Source organism: Nannospalax galili, unplaced genomic scaffold, assembly GCF_000622305.1.
Source record: "Nannospalax galili isolate Female #2095 unplaced genomic scaffold, S.galili_v1.0 scaffold184, whole genome shotgun sequence".
NCBI lineage: Eukaryota > Metazoa > Chordata > Mammalia > Rodentia > Spalacidae > Nannospalax > Nannospalax galili.
In genome coordinates this window covers 1,835,383-1,859,123 of record NW_008351649.1, presented here as the reverse complement: position 1 = coordinate 1,859,123, position 23,741 = coordinate 1,835,383, and the positions used below count along the sequence as shown (strand labels likewise).

At 46.2% G+C, this 23,741-nt stretch overlaps 2 protein-coding genes across 2 annotated transcripts in view; both read left to right on the top strand.

Annotated features, from left to right (window-relative positions):
* The first annotated feature begins 1,037 nt into the window (after window positions 1-1,037).
* Window positions 1,038-2,120, top strand: Cnr2 (cannabinoid receptor 2). Its single transcript, XM_008848605.1, has one exon. The coding sequence runs from the start codon at window positions 1,038-1,040 to the stop codon at window positions 2,118-2,120; it is 1,083 nt and encodes a 360-aa protein (XP_008846827.1).
* A 4,999-nt stretch (window positions 2,121-7,119) lies between these two features.
* Window positions 7,120-23,741, top strand: part of Fuca1 (alpha-L-fucosidase 1) — a 19,096-nt gene continuing 2,474 nt past the window's right edge. The window contains exons 1-7 of the mRNA XM_008848604.2: window positions 7,120-7,491; window positions 9,137-9,271; window positions 15,046-15,183; window positions 17,253-17,358; window positions 19,165-19,365; window positions 21,038-21,228; window positions 23,618-23,717. Of these exons, the coding sequence (XP_008846826.1) occupies window positions 7,121-7,491; window positions 9,137-9,271; window positions 15,046-15,183; window positions 17,253-17,358; window positions 19,165-19,365; window positions 21,038-21,228; window positions 23,618-23,717 (1,242 nt within the window). The 5' untranslated portion in view covers window position 7,120. The remainder of the gene's footprint in view (window positions 7,492-9,136; window positions 9,272-15,045; window positions 15,184-17,252; window positions 17,359-19,164; window positions 19,366-21,037; window positions 21,229-23,617; window positions 23,718-23,741) is intronic.

The window sequence follows — 23,741 nt, the reverse complement described above, 5'->3', positions numbered from 1 at the left end:
AATGAAACAAAAGGCAGGTATATAAGTGTTGTGGGACCTGGGCCAAGAGGATCTTGAGTTCAAGGTTATATGGTAAGACTGTGTTTCAAAAATGAAAAACCAAGCAGAGATGGCTCAGTAGGTGCAAGCCTGACAGCTTAAATTCAATTCCAGGAACCCATGGTAGAAAGCTGTCTTCTGACCTCCTCATGCACACTGTGGTACATGCAAGCCTTCACACACACACACACACACACACACACATAATTAATAATAATAATGAAAATAAAAAGATATAGCCAGGTGTGCTGGCGCACACCTTTAATCCCAACACTTGGGAGGCAGAGGCAGGCGGATCTCTGTGAGTTCCAGGCCAGCCTGATCTACATAGTGAGTTCTAGGACAGCTGGGGCTACAGAGAGACCCCGTCTCAAAAAGACAAAAAAGAAACTAAAAAGATACAACTCTCCGGCTCCACATCTTCTTGGTTTTACTGTTGTTTTGGCTACTGGCCCCTGGGGATTCCCCTTGCTTTCAAAAGGAAGCCTTAGGTTTTGTTTTAAGAAAACAAAAGCCTTGTAGTTCATTTCTGTTTTTTGAAAACCTACAGACCTGGTTCTCCTCTTGGAGGAAGACAAAATACTGACCAACAAACTACAAACTGTGGGAACTGGAGAGCTGGCTCAGCAGTTAAGAGCATTTAGTACTTTTAGCAGGATATGGTGGCACACGCCCTTAATCCCAGATACTCTGGAGGCAGAAGTGGATCTCTCTGAGTTGGAGGCCAGCTTAGTCTACATATTGAGTTCCGGGCCAACCAGGGCTACAGAGTGAGAGCCTGACTCAAAAAAAAAAAAAAAAAAAAGCCCACAATAATAATAATAAAATCTTTAATAGTAATATTAATTAATTTTTTAGCATATGACTATACACAGAGGTAAATGTGTCAATAGTGTCAGCTCTCATCAGGCAAGGCCATCCCTGTGCCAATTCAGACTTTTCTCCTTGTCTACAGCAAAGCCTCGTGGACCAGCCTTGTGGAAGCCAAGGCCAGCCCCATGGAGAGATGCAGAGCAATGGAGGCAGCCAATGGCTCTGAGGGTAGTTTGGATTTCAACCCTATGAAGGATTACATGATCCTCAGCAGTACCCAGAAGATCGCTGTGGCGGTGCTGTGCACTGTGCTGGGCCTGCTAAGTGCCCTGGAGAACATGGTCGTGCTCTTTCTGATCCTGTCCTCCCACCGGCTCCGCCGGAAGCCCTCGTACCTGTTCATTGGCAGCTTGGCTGGAGCAGACCTCCTGGCCAGCGTGATCTTTGCCTGCAACTTCATCATTTTCCATGTCTTTGGTGACGTGGATTCCAAGGCTGTCTTCTTACTGAAGATTGGCAGTGTAACCATGACCTTCACAGCCTCTGTGGGCAGCCTGCTGCTGACCGCAGTTGACCGCTACCTCTGTCTGTGCTACCCACCTACATATAAAGCTCTACTCACCCGTGAGAGGGCCCTCGTGGCCCTCTGTGTCATGTGGATCCTGTCAGCATTGATCTCATATCTGCCTCTTATGGGATGGACTTGCTGTCCCAGTCCCTGCTCTGAGCTTTTCCCATTAATCCCTAATGACTATCTGCTGGGCTGGCTCCTGCTCATTGCCATCCTCTTCTCTGGCATCATCTATACCTATGGGTATGTCCTCTGGAAAGCCCATCAGCATGTAGCCAGCTTGGCAGAGCACCAGGACAGGCAGATGCCTGGGATGGCTCCGATGCGGCTGGACGTGAGGTTAGCCAAGACCCTGGGCCTGGTGCTGGCTGTGTTGCTCATATGTTGGTTCCCTGTACTGGTCCTTATGGGTCACAGTCTGGTTGTCACGCTGAGTGACAAAATCAAGGAGGCTTTTGCCTTCTGTTCCATGCTGTGCCTTGTCAACTCCACGGTCAATCCTATCATCTATGCCCTGCGGAGTGGAGAGATTCGTTCCTCTGCTCATCACTGCCTGGTAGACTGGAAAAAGCGCCTGCGGGGTCTTGGGCCTGAGGGGAAGGAAGAAGCCCCAAGATCATCTGTCACAGAGACAGAGGCTGATGTAAAAACCACCCCAGGCCCGAGTTCCAGAGATCCAGGCTGGTCAGATTGCTGAAGACACCTCTTTCCCAGTTGGAAAGGATCTAAGTCAGAAATCAATTTACTTCCTGGAGGAGAAAGCGGTCCCAGTCCTCAAATCTTTCTGGAATCAGTTCTAAAGTACTGGGACAGACCCCTTCTTGCTGAGGAGTGCTGGGGTTCATTATTGGAGGGTGACCTGGCCATGCCTGCCTGTAGAGTCTGTGGAGAGTGACCTGGTGTGTTGCTCAGAGCCTGGGACAGGCTCTGTTCACATCAGGTCAGGAAACCCTCCTGACAAGTGACTTAGTGACTTCATCCAGAGACCTGAGAAGCCAGAGCAGCCTTCAGAGGTAATGATGAGAGACTCAGAAGAGAGCTGAGAAGAGGGACTTGTTGGTCATGGGAGCTCAGGGTATCCTGGCCACTGAGGTCCCTGCCTGCAATTTCATCAATGTCCACATCTTCTGTGGCAAGGATTCCAAGGATGGCTGTCTTCCTGATGGAGACTGACAGCGAGACTATGACGGACCAGCTCTTGTTCCTGCTTCAATGTGGGGGACTCCACAGCTCTAGAGCTATGCAAGGCCCCACCTTCAGGCCACCCTTGTCCCTTGAGGACCAAGAATTGTGGTTGCTGAGGATCAAGGGTGTTGACTTACCTCTTTCAGAGAGAATAACAAGATATCAACTCAGAGTATCTTGTTGGGTAAGGGCCCTCCTGATATCCCAATAACCCTCAACATTCCCCTAGTCTCTAGGTCCTGGGGGACACAAAGCAGGGGCTGGGTTCACTGGAGGTACTGACCCTTCAGATACTTACACTGCGACTGACATCCTGCTGTGTGGTTCTACCAGGAGCAAGCAGCATCCCATTCTAACCCAGCTCCAGGAGAATGTGAGACACATCCACAAAGATTCTCTAGGTCCTAGAGTGTTCCAGTGCCACCCCAACTGCCCCCTTGCCTCTTCCGTGCTCTAGTCCTGCAAGATGAGCAGAGGGAGTTAGGGAGGGGTGACTTCCTGCTGTGAGCCAGGCACAGGCTGGCATTCCACAGGGTATAAACCCAGCAAGGACACAGTCCCATGCTTTGGGACGATCTCAGGATACCTGAATTATACCATCAGTGAGGCTACGTACCCATCAGAGGGAGGCAAGCGACACTGTTGGTGGCAGGAGGGGTAGCAGAGGAGTTCTAACCTGACCACTGAGGACCACAGACACAACTAAAGGAAAGCTATTAATTAAACATGTCTTTGTTTAATACTTATGAGACAAGGTGTCGGCTGTCTAGTCACTCTTCCATGCACATCTTAAATACTCGCCCGAATATGTGCTCAGTCCTGGATATCCAGTCATGAATGAAATACCTTATCTGGAGCTTGCAGTCTGCATTCTGATAAGAGAGCAAATAAAGCTGAGCCTGGTGACGTAGGCCTGTAATTCCAGCTCCCTGAGGGGCCTCTGAGACAAGATCATAAGTTCAAAGTCTACCTGAGCTATACATGGAATTCAAGTCCAGTCTGCTCAAGTTAGTGGGATACTGTCCCAAAATAAACAATAGAGAGGGGTTAAGCAGTTAAGAGCAGCAGACCTGGGTTCAGTTCCACAGCTATATGGTGGCTCCCAACTGTTTGTAACTCCAGTTCCCAGGGATCTGATCTGATGTTCTCTTCTGATCTCCATGGGCACCAGACACACATGGAGGGCACATACTACATATAGGCAAAACGCTTATATGCATAAAATAAAAATAAATAAGCCAGACCTTCAATCATAGCACTCAGGAGGCAGAGGCAGGTGGATTTCTGTGAGATGGAGGCCAGCCTGGGCTACATAGCAAGTTTCAGACCAGTCAATGCTACATAGTGAGACCCTGTCTCAAAATAAATAAATAAAGGAAAAAATAAATAAATTAGAAAACTCTTGTTTGTAACAAATGACATTAACTTTAGCTACTGAACCTCCCACATAATATCGGGTAACAAGAGAATTAAAACACAGCCTCCCAAGTGTTGGGATTAAAGGCATGCGCCACCATGCCCGGCATATATTTTTTTTTAAATTTGAGATAGGGCCTCATGCATTCATGTAGCCCAGGCTGGCCTAGAACCTGATATGTAGTCAAGGATGATCCTGAACTTCTGATTCTTCCTCTTTAACCTCCCAAGTGCTGGAATCACAGGTGTGTGCTACCATGTAGATCCCTGGGGTTTCTGAGCAGCCTGTTGGAACTGGCAAGATGCATGTTTGGTGCTCAATCTGTCCCAAAAAGAAATGAGATGAAGCAAGGTGTGGTGGCAAACGTCTTTAGTCCCAGCACTTGGGAGGCAAAGGCAAGTGGATCTCTGTGAGTTCAAGACTAGCCTGGTCTACAAAACGAGTTCCAGGTCAGTTGGGGCTACAAAGAGACCCTGTCTCAAAAAGAACAACAAAAAAATGTGATGAACAGCATTGAGGAAGACATCAGACATCAGCCTATGGCAGGTGCATGTACATGCACGCACACACACACACACAAATTTTAATTAAGTGCATTTCCACACTTTTTACCCCTCACCTTTTGCTGTCACACTCTACTGCATATGGTGACCTCCTTCTCCTCCTTCCCTTCCTCTTGTGAGACAGAATCTTACTATGCTGCCCAAGCTGGCCTCAAACTCCTGGGCTGAGACAATCCTCTGGCCACAGCCTCCTGAATAACTGGGGCTATAACCAAATGCAATGGGTTTGCATCTTGGTGAGTTTGAAGCTAAGGTAATCACAGCCAAGACAGAAGGACGGAGAAAGATGAATGACCAACAGCAGCCAAAGAGAAGGTGGAGTGATTTCCAAAGCAATGCCCTCCTCCCTGGAAGGAAGTGGGAGGATTCTATTCAGGGAGCTTATGCATATTCATAGAGGGTTTGGCTCATTCCTACACAAGCTCACTTAAGAAGTACATTCCTCAGAATGCTCAATTTAAGATCATGGTGCACATGTTTACAATATCTAAATGGAGCTGGAGAGATGGCTCAGCGGTTAAGAACACTGGTTGCTCTTGCAGAAGACCGAAGTTCGAATCCCAGCACCCACATGGCAGCTAACAACTGTCTGTAGCTCCAGTTTCAGGGGATCTGACAGCCTCTTCTGTCCTCCGTGGGCACTGCACAGCACCGGTACACTTACCTACATGCAGGCAATACATTCATACACTAAAAATAATAAATAAAATTTTAAAAACAAAGGATGAAAGGAAGGGATGAAATTCCCCAGTGCTGAAATTAAAGGCATGCACCATTACACCTGGCTTTTTCCTGCCTTTTTGGAAGAGGGCACCAGGCCCCCTGGAACTGGAGTTACAGATAGTTAGCTGCCATGTGAATGCTAGAATTCAAACTCAGGTCTTCTGCAAGAACAGCCAATGCTCTTAACCACTGAGCCATCTCACTAGCCCCAGGTTTTGTTTTTTTTTTTTTTAAGAGTCATCCAGGCTTAGTGTTTTAGACAATATTTCAACATGAACTTGCAAGGGAAGAAAGAGAAAATATCTCTTACTCTCTTATTACTTCCCAAATGAGGATGCACTTGGTTCTGTCAACACAGGCTCTAATCCCTCCAAGGTGCCAGGAAGGGTAGGTGGAGAAAGGCAGTTTCCACAGATTCTGGTCCCACCTTTGGGCCACACTGACCTGCTTGATTGTGGGGAATCCTGTGTCCTTCTCTGTGCCTTGATTTCCACCTCAGTATTTGCTGTGTTGTCTCAGGAACTATAGGGACTATTGTATCACGTGGACCATGTGACTTCTGACTTGCACACTTCCTGCAGTTGTGATCTGACCTCTAGATTGAGCATGTGCTAAGTGCATGTGCTAACCTGCCAGGAAAGGTTTGCAGACACTTCTGGGCAGGAGTCTCTTGACTCTCAATTTTATGGTCCTGGTAATCTAAAAATGTGCCTCAGGGACCACCTGTGTATGGGTCAGGGGTACATGTGTGTTTGCTTTTTGGTGTTGAGCACTGAACCCAACATAGGCAAATGCTCTACTCCTGAGCTATACCATAACCCCTAGGTCATGGTTTTTTACATAGATGCTAAACTCTCTGAAAATGCCTCAGGGGACTGAGGATGTAGCTCAGTTAGCAGAGTGCTTCCCTACCATGCCTGAAGCCCTGGCCTTGAACTCCACCACTTTGTAAAACCAGGAGTGGTAGTGTGCTACCCCTACCTGTAATCTTAGCACTCAGGAGGTGGAAACAGGAGGATCAGACGTTCAAGGTCATCCTAAACTGTAAGTTCAAGGCCAGCTGGAGCTGAGACCCTGTCTCAAAATAAAAATTAAATTAGCCCCCTGTGGTGGCATACTCCTTTACTTCCAGCACCTGTGAGGCAGAGGCAGGCCGATCTCTGTGAGGTAAGGGCCAGCCTGATGGTCTACATAGGGAGTTCCAGGCCAGCTGGAACCACAGGGAGACCCTGTTCTCCAAATACAAAAACAAAGTTTCAGAATTCCCAAAGCTAAGTTCAATAAACATTAGACAGGTGGAAATGACCATATTCGCTCTTCCTCCTTCAGCAGCCATTTTTCTCCCTTTCCCTATTGAGCTCCTTCCCATCATATTTCTCCCTTGTTATTTCTGCCAAGTCTGTTAGGGCACCCCCTCCAACCTCAGCGATAAAACCGCTCAGAAAGCTCCCATGGCTACCAACTGGCCACTACATTTAACGATCTGGCTTCAGCCTCTCCCTGAAGGATCGGTGCACCGATGTGGACTACTCCTGGTTCTCGGCACATCCGGGACCCCTGCAGGCAAGTCCTTGGGGAGGGGGCGGGGGGAATCCTTCATTTTGTTCAGTAGAACTTTGGAGCAGTCAACACCGCTTGGCGTCTTTCTCCCTTTCAACGCCAGAGGGCGCTCCAGGGACGGCTCCTGGGGGCGCTCGACGGGCGGCGGCCTTGACACCCTCCCCTCTGAGCCAATAGTCACTCAGAGGGGTGGAGCCACTCGCCGGCGCCTGTGTCTTAAGAGGGAGCGGCACCAGCGCGGAAGCGGAGATGTGGGCGCAGGGGAACAGGTCAGGGGCGATGGGCGCCGAGGTGCTGCTGCTGCTGCTGCTGCTGGTGGCCCACGGTGCTCCGCGCCGCTACACCCCGGACTGGCAGAGCCTGGACTCGCGGCCGCTGCCGGCCTGGTTCGACAAGGCCAAGTTCGGGGTGTTCGTGCACTGGGGCCTGTTCTCAGTACCTGCCTGGGGCAGCGAGTGGTTCTGGTGGCACTGGGAGGGCGAGCGGCTGCCGAGCTACCAGCGCTTCATGAGCGACAACTACCCGCCCGGCTTCAGCTACGCCGACTTTGGGCCGCAGTTCACGGCGCGCTTCTTCCAGCCAGAGCAGTGGGCCGAACTCTTCGAAGCCGCGGGGGCCAAGTGAGTGCGCTTCGGGCGTGAGTTGTGCATCCCGGAGGATGGAGAGTTGAACGCTGCACACCCGTCGTGGAGAAGAGAGTTGGGTTGGGGTTTAGCTAGAAATGAAGATTTCCGGGAGGCTTGATCTAGGCGACACCCAGTGTGTCCTCCAGTCGGGGGCCTGGAGTCTGGTCGCCGTCCAGATGTGGACCTTGAGGCGCCCTGCGGCTCGTTGGCTGTGGAGAGGAACTGCTGGAGTTCCTCGCAGCTCTGGTGTCTGATGGAAAGGAAAGGGAGGGAGTTCTGGGCTGTGCCCAATTTGGGCTGCAATATAGATTCTCCCGCACCTGTTCTTTGTGTCTTCCGGGAGAACTCGAAGGAGAGGTGGGGTTGAGAGCAGAGTCTTAGAAGTAAGTTTTGAAGGCCCTGGGTTACTCTGCTAAGCGAAGGAGTGTTACCTAACTTCTGGAACATGAGTGGGCGAATAGAAAAGTGGATGCGGGGAGCTCCTGCTCGTGGCTTAGAGCAGACATCCACCCTCACTTTGATTCCAACTCTGACGTTCTCCAGGTCAGTTTCTCTTGGACGTTGGACTCAGGGAAATTACAGCTGGCATTGAGTGTTTGCTGTTACCACTATGGGAATAAATAATAGCCATCTCTGACATCCATAACTTACAAATGAAAATCTGGTAGGCAGAAGCAGTCTTTTTCCAGACTCCCTGTTTTATGAATGAGGTGACTGGCCCAGAAGGAGGAGGAAACCTAATGCTTTAGACCACAGAGTTGTGTGCCTCCAAGATAAAGGCTCTTTCCACTGTACCCAGGCTCTGCAAACCATGCCCAGAAGGACTGTTCTTTTGCCTCATAAAAATAAGGCCCATGAGTGAGAAAGGGTTTTATATTTTTGAAGGACTATTTAAAAGAAGAAAAGGGGACTGGGAAATAACCCAAGTTGTCAGTAAAGTGCTTAACATGCAAGCAAAGTTAGAATCTCCAGCACTCACATAAAACTCTGACCATGGTGACACGTACTTGTAATCCCAGAGCTTTGGGGCTTGGGGGGATAGAGACAGGCAGATTCCTGGGGCTCACTGGCCAGCCAGCCTAGCCTAAAATGGGGAGAGCCCCAACTCCCCATGAGAGCCCCTGTGTCAAAACGCAAGGTAGCTGGACTTGATAGTGCACATGCTTTTAATCCCAGTACTTGAGAGGCATAGGAAGGCAGATCTCTGAATTGGAGGCCACCTACTCTACATAGCAGGACTTCTGGCCTCCACAAGTACATGCGTGTACACATACACACACACTAAGGAGGAGGAGGAGAGAAGATGATGATGAAACAATAGAGGCAGCAGTAGCAGCAACCACAGAAATGAATGTACATATAAGCCTAAACATGGCCCTGAGTCTGAAAGCTAAGGTGCAAGCCGTCCCTTGTTCCCCCTTCCCTCTGGGCCTCCAGCACCTCCTGTTCCTGAGTAATACCCACAAGGTAGGGTCACTGCAGCAGCATCCTGGGTGTCACTAATATAGTGACTCATTCCACTATGTTTCCTGTTGTTAAGTTCTCCCTGCCATGGGAGAAGCCTCAGAAAGGCTGGGCAAGTTCATGGTTGTGATCGCTGCCCACTTCTTTTGTTCTCATTTGGTTTTGATGTCCATAGGTATGTGGTCCTGACCACAAAGCATCACGAAGGCTTCACAAACTGGCCAAGTTCTGTGTCTTGGAACTGGAACTCTAAGGACGTGGGGCCCCATCGTGATTTGGTTGGTGAGTTGGGAGCAGCTCTCCGGATGAGGTGAGTGTCTGTGGACAGTTACTCTGCCATCTTTCGGATCCAGCGCTCTGGTTCCATCTGTCTTTCCTCTTGTTTGTTTGCTAAGTTTGCGTTTAGCCAGTGACCAGGTAGATGGGCTCCTGGCCTTTCCAGTATCTCTGTTTGAGACTTAGCAGTTTTCATAGGACCAAAGCAGACACCATAAGAAAAGTTGATGATTAGATGATAGATCTCCAGTATAGACCACAGTGTTCCAACTACAGGCTACAAAGGATTCCTTTTGGGAAGCCTTCCAGTCTATGGCCTTTTCCTGTATGTGATGGAGGACTGGGTCTCATCTTTCTCCTCCTTAGTGAACAGCACAGAGCTTTACAGGCCTGAGAGGAACTTTGGATAATGGTAGACCAAACTGGGGACTGAAAAAAAAAGGATAAAATAAGGAAGGAGTACACTCTATTTATGCTTCCTAACAGGAAGTAACTAGTCAGATATATTGCTGCATGCCTGTAATTCCAGCACTCAGGAGTCAGAGGAAGGAAGATCAAGAGTTCAAGGCTAGGGACTGGAGAGATTGCTCAGTGATTGAGAGCACTGGCTTTTCTTGCAGAGGACCTAGGTTCAGTTCTCAGCACCTGACAATCTTCCAAAACTCAGGTTCCAGGGGATCTAGGAACAGGGGATCTCTTCTGGCCTCCACGGTTTGTATATCCTGATGCACTTACATACATGCAGGCAAAACGCTCATACACAATGAAGGTTTTTTAAACAAGAGTTCAGGGGACTGGAGAGATGGCTCAGCGGTTAAGAACACTGGCTGCTCTCTCAGAGGTGCTGGGTTCAGTTCCCAGCACCCACATGGTAGCCAGTGACCATCTGAAACTCCGGTTCCAGGGGAATCTGACACCCTCTTCTGACCTCCTCCGGCTTTGCACAACACAGTTGCACTCACATGCATGCAGGCAATACAGTCATATACATAAAATAAAAATAAGTTTAAAAAAAAGTTCAAGGCCGGCTTTGGCTACACTGTGAGTTTGAGGCCAGTAATAGGCTTTAAGCCGTATCTGAAAAACAAAACAAAACACATTATTATTATTAATAATAACAATAAAACAAATTATAGAATAAGAATAATAAATTAATAGGAATTAATGTCTCATGATCGAAGGAGTAAGAATTGGTAGATAGAATGTGTTTTGGGTTTTGGTTCTGGCAGCTGAACACTGGACCTCATGCATGTTAAGCAGGTATTCTGCTGCTGAGTGCAGTAGTTGCTTTGTGTCATAGGATCACAGCCACAGCGCATTAGTTACTTTTGTGTCAGCGATCGCTATACCTGTTGGAAACAAAGTAAGGGAAGGAAGTTGGTTTTGGCTTATGCTTTCCAGAAGGTTTCCTTGCATCATGTTTGGGAATACATGGTGAGGCAGCTCGGTTCATGGCAGCTAGACAGTGTGGCAGAGGATGCCTACCATCTTAATACCCAGCTACAGACAGGATAACCTTCAAAGCCTGCTCCTAGTGAACTACTTCTGCCAGTTAGGCCCCACCTCCTAAAGTTTCCTCAGACTCCTGAAATAACATCACCATCAGGGGAACGAGCCTTCAAAACATGAGCCTGTGAGGAACATACCAATTTCAAGCCATAACACTGAGAGAGTTATGACTCCTCTGAGCCCCCAGAAATGGGATCTGAACCCAGGTATTCAGGCTTTGGGTCTGTTTGCCTCTAAGAAAGGAAGTGATATTTGTGCCACTTCTGCTGTGACTTGGTAAATGTGGCATCCTATTTAAGGGGTAGGCATACTGCCTGTTTGTGTAAATCATAGCCTGGTTGGAACCCAGCCAAGCCTGTCTCTTATGCACAGTCTAGGACTGCTTTCAAGGCATGAGTTGAAAGAAAGAGACCATAGTTTGCACAATCTAAAGAACTACCTGGACCTTTAAGAAAAAGGTTTCTGACTTTTTTATATTTTATTTACCATTTTTATTTTATGTGTATGAGTATATTACCTGCATGTATGTAAATGTACCCATGTCATGCAAAATTTGCTAATTTTTATTACCTTTTTAATGTTCAGTTCCCCATCTGTGCTTGGCCAGTAGTCCTGCTGTAAATGTCCATTAGATCTTAGATATGGATTAGATCTGGACTTCAGGAGCCTCTATTCTTTTCTTTTTGTTTAGTCTTATGAGACAGGGCCTTGCTATGTATCACTGACTATCTTGGAACTTGCTATAGACCAGGCTGGCTTTAGATTTGCATCAGTCCTCTGGGCTCTGCCTCCCAAGTGCTGGGATTACAGGCATGTGCCACCATACCCAGCTTTAGGGGCCTGAACTCCTTGTTTCTCTATATTTAATCCCTGGGTCATATGCTGAAATACCCAGCTTCAGTTAGATACTCGGTTCTTTCTTTTTAATTGTTTGTTTGTGGGTCTCCCTATAGCTCCAGCTGGTCTGGAACTTTCTATATGGTAGATCAGGCTTACCTCAGTCTCACAGAGATTCACCTGCCTCTGCTTCTCAAGGGCTGGGACTAAAGCTACACCTGGCCCTTAACACCATTTCCTAATTGAGCCATAATAATTGTACATGTTTATGAGGCACAGTATGATAATTGAATAGATATATACAGTGTTTATGATCAAATCAGGGTAATTAGGGTTTCTAGGTCCTTGATCATTTGTCGTTTCTTTGTGTTGGGAACCTTCAAACTCCTAGTTCTTCATTAAATATATAGTAAGAGTGGGCGTGGTAGTGTATGCCTCTAATCCCAGCACTTGGGAGGCAGAGCCAGGAGGATTTATGCAAGTCTGAAGTCAGCCTGGTCTACTTAGGAGTTCCAGGCCATCCAGAGCTACATAGGAAGACCCTGTATCAAAAAGAAATAAAATAGCCGGGCATGGTGGCACACACCTTTAATCCCAGCACTTGGGAGTCAGAGACAGGTGGATCTCTATGAGTTCGAGGCCAGCCTGGTCTCCATTAGTGAATCGAGGCCAGCTGCAGCAACAGGGAGACCTTGTCTCAAAAAGACCAAAATAATAATAATAATAAATAAATAAATAAAATTATATAATAGGGATGGGGTGTAGCTCATGATAGAATGCTTGCCTAACATGTATGATCCCCAGCACCCCAAAAGTAAAATAAGATTAAAATAAAATATACAGTAAGCCAGTGAGATGGCTCAGTGGGTAAAGTCATTTGCTACCAAGCTGATGACCTGAGTTCTATCCCTGGGGCACACATAGTAGATGGAGAGAACTGACTCTTGCAAATTTTCCTCTGACCTCCACACACATGCTGTGGCATGCATGTCCCCCATCTGTGCACATGGACAAACAAATAAATAAATAAGTAAAAAATATAGGGGCTGAAGAGATAACTCAGCTGTTAAGAGTACTGGCTGCTCTTGTAGAGGACCCAGGTTCAGTTCCGAGTACACACATGTGGCTAACAACCGTCCATAACTCCAGTTCCAGGGGATCCAACACCCTCTTCTGACCTCCAAGGGCATTGCACAACATGGGTACACCTACCTACAGACAAACAATGCACTCAATTCACATAAAATAAAAAAAAATATTTTAAGAAACAAATATTTTAATTACAAAAATGTAATTAAACATTTTTGTGAAATATACAACAAAGTTTTATAAACTATAGAAAGCCTGTAATGCTACGGAATGCCAGAACTTGTGCCTCCCAAGTAGCTGTTTTGGTACCTGGTACCCAACCTGCCTGTCCTCCCGACCCACCCGCCCTCATCCTCATCTCTTTTTCTTTTTTTTTTTTCCTTCAGTTAATAGGATCAGTTTAGCCGCTGTTCTTTTCCATAAATGGCATTTAAACAAGATGCACAAAAACACCAGCAGACGCCTCTAAACACAAAGGGCTTGTTGGGTGTGTATAGTACCTAGTAAATATTAGTTGAATTCATGAACAGACCTTGGATATTGATTAAGTAAAGGCTGTGAAACAGTTCCATACCGAAGTGTCCATTCTGTACGATCCTTATTAGCATCAGTTTCTCCATCTACAAAATTTGGTTAATATTTAATTTAAAAGTTTAGCATAGAGATGTAACATAGTACATGTTTTTAAAAATATTTTATTTATTATATTTATTTTATGTGTATGAGTGTATTGTCTGCATATATGTGAGCGCACCTGTGTCGTGCAATGCCGCGGAAGTCAGAAGAGGGCTTCGGATTCCCCTGGAACTGGAATTAAGGATGGTTCGTAGTCGCCATGTAGGTGCTGGGAATTGAACCTGGGTCCTCTGCAAGAGCAGTCACTGCTCTTAACTGCTGAGCCATCTCTCCAGCCCCCATATTACATATTTTAACAATTCTTTTTGTCTTTTTGCAACAGGATCTCCCTGTAGCCCCAGCTATCCTATGTAAAGCAGGCTGACTTTGAACTCACAGAGATCCGCCTGCCTCTGCCTCCTGAGTGTTGGGATTAAAGGCGTGTGCCACCATGCCTGGCATCTTGTAACTATTTTTCTTTTTTTTTTTAAATTTTTTAAAATTATTATTTTTTTATTTTATGTGTATGAGTGCTATATCTGTATGTAAGTAAGTGCACCCATGTTGTACAATGCCTGCGGAGGACAGAAGAGACTATTGGATCCCCTGGAACTGGAGTTATGGACAGTTGTTAGCTGCCATATGGGTGCTAGAATTCAAACCTGGGTCTTGTGCAAGAACAGTCAGTGTTCTTAACCACTGAGCCATCTCTTCAGCCTGTATTTTAACAATTTTTTTTTTTGGGGTCTTTTTGAAACGGTCTCCCTGTAGCCTCAGCTGGCCTAGATTCGCTGTGGAGACCAGGCTGACCTCGAACTCCCAGAGATCTGCCTGCCTCTGCCTCTGCCTCCAGAGTGCTGGGATTAAAGGTGTGTGCCACCATGCCCAGCAATTTTTTTTTTTTTTTTGGTCTTTTTGAGACAGGGTCTCCCTGTAGCCCCAGCTGTCCTGGAACCCACTATGTAGACCAGGCTGGCCTTGAACTCACAGAGATCCACCTGCCTCTGCCTCCCAAGTGCTGGGATAAAAGGCGTGCACCACCATGCCTGGCAAAACAGTATACGAAGTCCTTCGAGCCAGAATCGGCAACTATTTTTAAAAGTCCTTTTTACTGAGTTTTTGTGCACCCTTCCTCATCTTGAGTGACATAATTAAACCAAGACAGGCTATATTGTACATGAAAACACCAGAGGTCATTTTAACCACATTTTAAGTATGTAAACAACTAGTAATAAACATTAATACACAAAATAATAATTGCATATTTGTTCATTTCAATTATGTAGAAAGTGTTATAAAGATTATTTTGGAAGGATAATATTTTGAGCAATTTTTCATTTTTTTCCACGATACTTTTGTTTGATTTTTGTTTTTCCTTGTCTTTTTTTTTTTTTTTTTTTTTTTGTTTTTTTGGGAAAGGGGCGGGTCTCCCTGTAGTCCCAGCTGGCCTGGAACTTAGTATGTAGACCAGGCTGGCCTTGAACTCACAGAGTTCCACCTGCCTCTGCCTCCCAAGTGCTGGGATCAAAGGCGTGTACCACCACACCTGGCCTTTTCCTTGTCTCTTTTGAGACAGAGTCTCAAGTAGCTTAGGCTAGGATCAAACTCACTTGGTAGCCAAGGATTACCTTCAACTTCTGATCCTTCTGTCTCTTACCTCCCAAGTGCTGGTTGGACAGGCATGCACCACTGATTTTTCTTAAAATAAATGACTTTTTTTTGTTCAATGACAGTTGCTGCTGTATTTTTCTGTTTAAGGAACATACGCTACGGCCTTTATCACTCCCTCTTAGAGTGGTTTCACCCACTCTACCTACTTGACAAGAAAAACGGCCTCAAAACTCAGCATTTTGTCACTGCAAAAACAATGCCAGAGCTGTACGACCTCGTTAACAGGTAAGATGCAGGGGTGGTTGGGCCTGATAACTTTCATCAATGAAGTCAGAGCTGCCTGTAGGGCTCCAGAGGGGGAGGCTAGGCTGTATGAAAAATGTCTAGAAGATATCCAGGTAAGTGGTGTTTATATAAATGCAAAATACACTTTATCCTCCTGCTTCTCAAAACTTCTGGAATGTGGTCATTTGATAAACTGAAGCAGTCACATGAAACCCAGGAAGGCAGCAAGTCAAAACCTAGTCAGTACTAGGGGCTTCGGGCATCATGGTTACTCACAAGTTTTAAACTGAACAACCTTCTGAGCCTCAGATTCCCATCCTGTAAAGAGGGGGGTCATGATGTCTTCTGTGGCAGGCTCAGAATAATGTGTAAAATCCCTGTCACAGTGCTGAGTACTGAGGACAGAGCCAGGGTGCTGCCACTGTTGTTAGTGTCATTCTTTTTTTAATTTTTCTTTCTTTCTTTCTTTTTTTTTTTTTTTTTTTGAGACAGGGTCTTCCTGTAGTACCAGCTGGCCTGGAACTCACAAACTCACAGAGATCTGCCTGCCTTTGCCTCCTGAGTGCTAGGATCAAAGGTGTGTGCCACCACACCTGGCTACTTGATTGATTTATTTTTATTTTGTATGTATGAATGTATTGCCTGCATGTAAGTGCACCTATGTCCTGCAAAACCCAAGGAGGCCAGAAGAGGGTGTCAGAGTCCCTGGAACTGGAGTTACAGATGGTTATTAGCTACCATGTGGGTGCTAGGATTCAAACCCAGGTCCTGTGCAAAAGCAGCCAGTGCTCTTAATCACTGTGACATCTCTCCAGCCCCTGTAGTGTCATTCTTTTTGAGACAGGGTCTCCCCGTAGCCCCCACTAGCCTGGAACTCACTATATAGACCAGTCTGGCCTCAAACTCAGAGAGAGTCACCCGTCTCTGCCTCCTGAATGCGATTAAAAGTGTGGGCCGCCACACCCAGCTGATTCTTAAAATGATACTTTTAATTTGGAATTTGTTACTAGCCTTTGCCATGTTTTGTTTTACATTTATTTATTTTATTGTGTGTGTGTGTGTGTGTGTGTGTGTGTGTGTGTGTGTGTGTGTGTGTCTCGTGCATGTCGTGCATGTGAAGACAGCATCCAGATCATCAAGCATGCTGAGCATGTACTCTGCCAGGGAGCTGTACCCCAGGCCATGAGCATCACTTCTTTTTTTTCTTAAGTTATATTTTATTTATTTTGTGTACCTGTATATATGTATGTGTGGGACATGCATGTGCCACAGTGTACATGGGAGGTCAGAGAACAACTTTTGGAAATCAGTTCTCTCCTACCATGTGGGTACCAGGGATTGAACTCAGGTTGTCAGACTGACAAACACCTGTACCCACTGAGCCATCTCGTTAGCCCACTTCAGTTCTTTAAAACAGTGGCTCTGTTAGGAAAATGTTTGTTATCGCTTTCCTTTTCCACACTGTGATAATTTTATAGTACTTAAAAAAAAATTTTTTTTCAGTCTTTTTGAGACAGGGTCTTCTGTAGCCCCAGCTGTCCTGGATTCACTATGTAGACCAGGCTGGCCTCAAACTCACAGAGCTCCACCTGCCTCTGCCTCCCGAGTGCTGGGACTAAAGGTGTACGCCACCACGCCCGGTTAAAAAATTTTTTTAAGTTTATTTTTATGTTTTGCCTGCATGCATGTAAGTGCGTTCATGTCATGCAGTGCCTGAGGAGGTTAGAAAAGGGCATCAGATCCCCTGGAACTGGAGTTATGGATGACTGTTAACTGCCATGTGGGTTCTGGGAACCAAACCCAGGTCCTCTGAAAGAGCAGCCAGTGCTCTTAACTGCTGAGCCACCTCTCCAGCCCTTTTTATGGTGCTTTCAAATCAAGGGATTTCTTTTTCTTCTTTTTCTTTTTCTTGAGTGCTAAAGACAGAACCCACTTGGATAGTAGGCAAGAAGTTTACCATGGAGCCACACTCCCAGCCCTAATTTTTAAATCTCTGCTGCAAAATCAGTCCATAAGACTGAACTCGATGTAGATTCAGATAAGAAGCTCTTCTGTCACATGTCTTCCAGGTACAAGCCTGATCTGATCTGGTCTGATGGGGAGTGGGAATGTCCGGATTCTTACTGGAACTCCACGGGTTTTCTTGCTTGGCTCTACAATGACAGCCCTGTCAAGGTCAGTGATCAGCTAACTTTTTTTTGGGGGGGGGTCTCCCTGTAGCCCCAACTGTCCTGGAACTCACTATGTAGACCAGGCTAGCCTTGAACTCACAGAGATCCACCAGCCTCTGCCTCCCAAGTGCTGGGATTAAAGGCGTGTGCCACCACACCCAGCCAACTCGTTTTTTATTTACTTATTTTTATGTGTATGAATGTTATACCTGGTTTGTAAGTGTGCCTGCATTGTTCAGTGCCCTCGGAGGACAGAAAGGGCATCAGATCCCTTGGAAATGGAGTTACAAGTGGCTGTTAGCTACCATGTGGATGCTGGGATTCAAACCTGGGTTTTCCACAAGAGCAGCAAGTGCTTATTTTTTTATCAGTTATGATTAAAAAAAAAAGTATGACTGGGCAAGGTGGTACCTCCCTATAGTCTCAGCTTACAGTAGGCTGAGACAGGAGGAATTCACAGCAATCCTGTTTTAGCATCCTGAGTGCTGGGATTACAGAAGTACAGCATTACTCCCAACCTTATATCCAAAATTTTAAGGGTACTTGGCCAACCCCAAGCCCCTCCCCATAATCAGGATTCTGGCCAGTACACAAACTGCCCTCTTATACCTTGTGTTCTGGGACTTTCACTGATGAAAGAAATTTTAATCTTTACTGTAGAAAATTTCAAAGGTTTTATTGTCGAACGTCCCCCAAGCCCACCAGGCTTGGGTCTTCAACAAGAAAGAAACTCAGACAAAAGTCTGAAGTTTTCTGAGGAATTTATTTAAAGGAACACAGTTACAGGTAGGGGAGTGATTACAGGATGGCTTTTTGTTGTGGGGATCACAGATCTTATATAGGACTCAGATTTGGGGTAACCAAGGAATCTTCAAGGAATCACCATAGATATTTTACTAACAGAAAGTAACTACGGACGCAGCACATTGCTGCATTACCTCACCAATTCCAGTGCCCGAAGACCAAACCAAAAGTAAGTTTCTAAGAGACCTGATTCATCATGGAGGCACAGCCTGTCAGCTCAAACTGCTGAAGCGGAGAGCTCAGAAGCTCTTAAAGAGGCACTCTACTTTTACCAATGCTTAAGTCAAGCATGGCTCCCGACATTTTATATGTTCTAGATTTGTAAATTTTGAAATATTTTATTATATTTTATGTGTATGTATACTGCCTGCATGTATGTTACTGCACCCATGTCACGCAATGCCTGAGGAGGTCAGAAGAGGGTGTTGGATTTCCTGGAATCAAAATTATAGACAGTTGTTAGCCACCGTGTGGGTGCTAGAAACTGAACCCAGGTCCTCTATAAGAGCAGCCAGTGCTCTTAATCCCAGAGTCATCTCTCCAGCCACTAGATTTGTAGATTTTAATGAAAAATCTTAAGTAAACATCAGTTTGGTAGTTGGAGGTATGGCTCATGGTAGAGCAGTGCATGCTTAGCATGCATGAGGCCCTCCCTGGGTTCAGTTCCAGCACCAAAAGTCAGTTTGGGTGCAGGTACCCTAGTGGATTGGTATCTCTCTGAGGCTCTTGTTGGCTTAGCTATTTATTGAATCGAGAAAAGGCGAAGAAAGGGGAAAGCAGAGACGCTACGTGACGAATGCAGATTGGAGGTGCTTTTCCCTGGACTGGAGCAGAGTTGCCATAGCAAAGCACTTTTCAGGCACATGCACTTAGTCCCCAGCACTGAAAAAAAAAATAGTGATTTTCAGGGCCTGTTGCCCCTTCTTCCACATAGACTGCTCCCCTGCAGAACTACACAGCAGCTCAGTGGGGCTGCTCAGGTGACCCCTCCTGCCTCCTCCCTTAGGATGAGGTTGTAGTCAATGACCGCTGGGGTCAGAACTGCTCCTGTCACCACGGAGGATACTACAACTGTCAAGATAAATACACACCACACAGCCTGCCAGACCACAAGTGGGAGATGTGCACCAGCATCGACAGGGCTTCCTGGGGCTATCGTCGTGACATGACCATGTCTACCATCGCCAGCGAGTCTGAAATCATTGCGGTAAGGGTGCTCTGCACTAGTTGTTAAACTATTTACCTCAGACCAACCCAAGAGAGAGAGAAGGGTCCTAATGGAGGTACAAGTCGGAGCCCTCCAGGGTTGCCAGAAGAGGGTGTCAGATCTCCTGAGCTAGAGTCAAGGATGGGTGTTAGCCACCATGTGGGTGCTGAGAACCAAACCTGGGCTCTCTGCAGGAGCAGCCAGTGCTCCTAACTGCTGATCCATCTCTTAGTGTCTCCCCTGCCCCCAGGAGTATATGGGTAGTTTCAATTTCTTGCAACCATGATGGGATAATTAAGTGCATTTGGGGGTTCTCCTTAAGCATTGTGATGCTGATGAGTTGGCTAGGGGTTAATGCTCAGGTGGTGGAATGAGGGGGTCACATGCAGTTGCAGCTGTGTAAATTAACTGCGTAGGAGGACTGGAGAAGAGACATCAAAGGGTAATGGTGTGGTGACTTTTGGAGTCTCTATTGGATTCTCTTCCTTAAATTACTCTGAATGTGAACTAAGTCCTTCTGGGCACTTGCCTGAGGTCACAATGAACACCTCCACACAAGTGCTACTCTATAAAGCCTTCGGAATATGTCTCTTTATAGCAATTCTTGTTTGTTGAGACAGAGTCTCATGTAGCCCATGTTAGCCTCAAACGCCTGACCTTCTTGCCCGTACACTTCCAAGCGCTGGTGTTCCAGGTGTGCCAGCACACCCAGCTTTCTTTATAACAATTTTCCTGAAGGTGTATGTGAATGTTCACACATGTGGCTCATTCCAGAATGAATGTCCTGAAATTTACTGCTCTTCTAGCCCCTCAATGTCTCCTCAGAAACCATGCAGTTTCTCCTTTCTGATCCCTGTGCCCTTGTCAGTAGTCAGTCATCCCATGATTTCATTCCTTCCCTTCAAGGACAAGTGTTCTCAGCTTTCCTGGTGCACCTCATGCTTCTGGGAGAGGGCTCTCCCCACCACATCCCACACCAAAAGTACAGTCTCAGGAGGGCCCACACTGGAGTTCCTGTTGATGTATTATCTCCATCTTTCAGCAACGTCTCCAGCCTTCTTCCCTCCCTTCCTCCCTTTTTGTTTTTTTTGGTAGCAAGATCTTTCAAGTTAGTTAGTTAGTTAGTTAGTTAGTTTGTTTGTTTGTTTGTTTGTTTGTTTGTTGAGACAGAGTCTCTAGTAGCCCAGGCTGGCCTTGAAATTCCCTTTGTAGCTGAGAATGTCTTTGAACTCCTGATCCTCCTGCTTCTGCTTCCCAAGTGCTGAGGTTGTAGGTGGGCATAACTATGTCCAGCTCAGTTTTATCATATGAACCTGCTGTGCTTTTATAATGGCAAGAGGAAAATACAGAGCTTTCTTTTGTTTTTGTTTTTTTAATATATTTTTTATTTATTTTATGTATATAAGCGTATTGCCTATATGCATATAAGCGCACCTGTATTTTGTAGTGCCCACAGAGGTCAGAAGAGAGCATCAGACTCCCCTGGAACTGGAGTTATAGAGGGTTGTTAGCTGCCATGTAGGTGCTGGGAATTGAGCCTGCATCCTCTGCAAGAGCATTCAGTGCCATCTAAGCATGTCTCCAGCCCCTCTCTTCTCTTAGCATCTGTGTATTCCAAACCTTGTGTCAGACTTGACATGTGCTCAGCTTTCCTTGTTTCTACCCTCTTTAGGAACTGGTTCAGACAGTAAGCTTGGGAGGGAACTATCTTCTCAACATTGGACCAACTAAAGATGGACTGATTGTTCCCATCTTCCAAGAAAGGCTTCTTGCTGTGGGCAAGTGGCTGCAAGTCAACGGGGAGGCCATCTATGCCTCCAAACCATGGAGGGTACAGTCTGAAAAGAACACGACATTCTTGTGGTGAGTCTTACCTTCTTCTCTATAGTCCAGAGATAAGATCTAAGATAGCCATCTTTCAATTTGAATGAGTGCAGTTATTAAGTATAGAGCAATTCAAATAAAAGAATAAATTGCAAGAGAGGGGTAGGTAGGTAGATGGGTAGATGGGTGGGTAGGTGGATGGGGGAGGAAGGGAGAGAGAGAGAGAGAGAAAGAGAGAAAAGAAGCATCATCAAATTGGGTGCTCAGAACATCCATCAGAAATCGATTGGGGGAAGCCCCTTTCAGGCAGGGAGCTGGAGTTCCTGATCCTGAGAGTCCTGGGCAGATCAGAGTGCCCAATTAGGGGCACAGCTTATCCCCAGACAAGGGGCCTTGGAGGACACTTTGAGACAGATATACCTGGGGGGAGGGCACTTCCTGAGCCTGCTTCTTAGTGAGCTTAAATGACACATGACAGTTTACTGTGGTAATGTGCATTGCACTTCTGATGGGTGCCAGCACGGGACTGTAGCTCTTACTGACTTGGTACATTCTTGGGCCCTGGTCATAAGCCAGGGTGGAGGCTGTCTTGTCTTATTGCTATAAAATTTGTGTCCTAGCTGGGTTATGTCTTTGGTCACCATGTGCAGGGCTTCATTCTAAATTCTTTCCTTCATACCTGGATTTCCAGATCCAGTTATTTTATCTTGCACTTCAGTTTTGTGTTTTGTTTTGTTTTGTTTTTTGTGGTTTTGAGACAGGTCTCCCTGTACCCCCAGCTGACCTGGAACTCACTAGGTAGACCAGGCTGGCTCAAACTCATAAAGTCCACCTGCCTCTGCTGGAATTAAAGGCATGCGCCACCATGCCCAGTATGCCTCAGTTTTTTCAACTGTAAAATGAGGCCACTATACCTAGCTTCACAGAGTTTTGAAGGCTAAATGAGGTAATATTTGGGCTCACCCAGCATGAGCTAAGCCAGAGGTGACTGTTGGTGTCACACCAAAGGGCTTCTCTCTTTCATGTGTAGGAGACACATTCATCCTTCAGGATGAATGTCTGTGAAGTGATCATCATCTTTTCCTGGATGTGGTGAAATCTCAGGCCAATGACTGTCTTCATTGTGCATCTTTCCCATGTTACATCTTCTGTCATTTACTCATGGATTTGGAGTTGAAAAAATTTGAATAAAAAGTTACATGGCTTCAGTACTCAACTCAGGCAGTAATTAATATTGTAACTAGAGCAAGTGTTCATATTCCGTTATTGCTGCTGTTTGAGTTGGTGTCTCGACATGTTGCCCAGGTTGTCTGTCCCCAAACTCCTGGGCTCAAGCAGTCCTGCCTCAGCCTCCTTAGTAACTTGGATTACACATGTGCATCAATATACCCAGTTGGAGGTGGGTTTTGTTTTTTTTTTTTTTGGTTTTTTTTGAGACAGGCTCTCCGTGTAGCCCCAGCTGTTCTGGAACTCACTATGTAGACCAGGCTGGCCTTGAACTCACAGAGATCTGCTTGCCTCTGCCTCCCGAGTGCTGGGATTAAAGGCATGCGCCACCACGCCCGGCTTTAATTTATTATTTTTATTGTGTGTGCATGTATGCGTGCAGAAGATGGAAGAGGCATTGGATCCCCTGGAACTGGAGTTACAGATGGTTGCTAGCCACCATATGGGTGCTGGGAATCAAACCCAGGTCCTCTGCAAGAGCAGCCAGTGCTCTTAACCACTGAACCATCTCTCTAGCCCTTACTTATTTTAAGGCAAAGTTTATTGAGAAGTAATAGCTCCCTGCAGCAGCAAGGGGCCCAGAAAATGAGTTGCCCAAGAGTTAATGTTTAAAGAAACTTTAGGGCCAGACATGGTAGTGCATGCCTTTAATCCCAGTTCTCATGAGGCAGAGGCAAGAAGGATCTCTGTGAGATCAAGGCCAGCCTGGTCTACATAGTGAGTTTCAGGCCAGCTGGAGCTACAGAGAGAGAAACCCTATCGTTAAAAAAAAAAAAAAAAAAAAAAAACCCAGGCATGGTGGCACACTCCTTTAGTCCCAGCACTCAGGAGGCAGAGGTAGGCAGGTATCTGTGAGTTCAAGGCCAGCCTAGTCTACATAGCGAGTTCCAGGACAGCTGGGACTACAGGGAAGCCTTGTTTCAAAAAGACCAAAAACAAGGCAACAAATCAAAATAAAAACAATAAAGAAACCAGAAACCTTAAGAACCCAGTGAAGGGGAGTAACAGAGCATAGAGGACCTCTCACAGTTTTATAGACCACTTCCTTCCCGAGCACCTCCATCTGCACTGAGTTACTAGTGCTTCCTAGTGGCAGGGGCAAACACAAGGTCTTAGATTTGTGAGTTATTTAAAGGGGAGACAGGATGGTTTAGCAGGGTACAAGCCATGTGTCTGACAGTGACATTGCCTTGTCTCCCAGGTATACCTCTAAAGAATCAGATGTTTATGCCATCTTTCTGCACTGGCCAGAAAATGGGATCTTAAACCTTAAATCTCCCGAAACCACCTCTTCTACAATGGTAAGGAGCCTTAGTCCTTTCAAA

Excerpts from the sequence above, each read along its gene's own strand:
- Cnr2 (XM_008848605.1), top strand. The coding sequence starts at position 1,038 with ATGGAGAGATGCAGAGCAATGGAGGCAGCCAATGGCTCTGAGGGTAGT.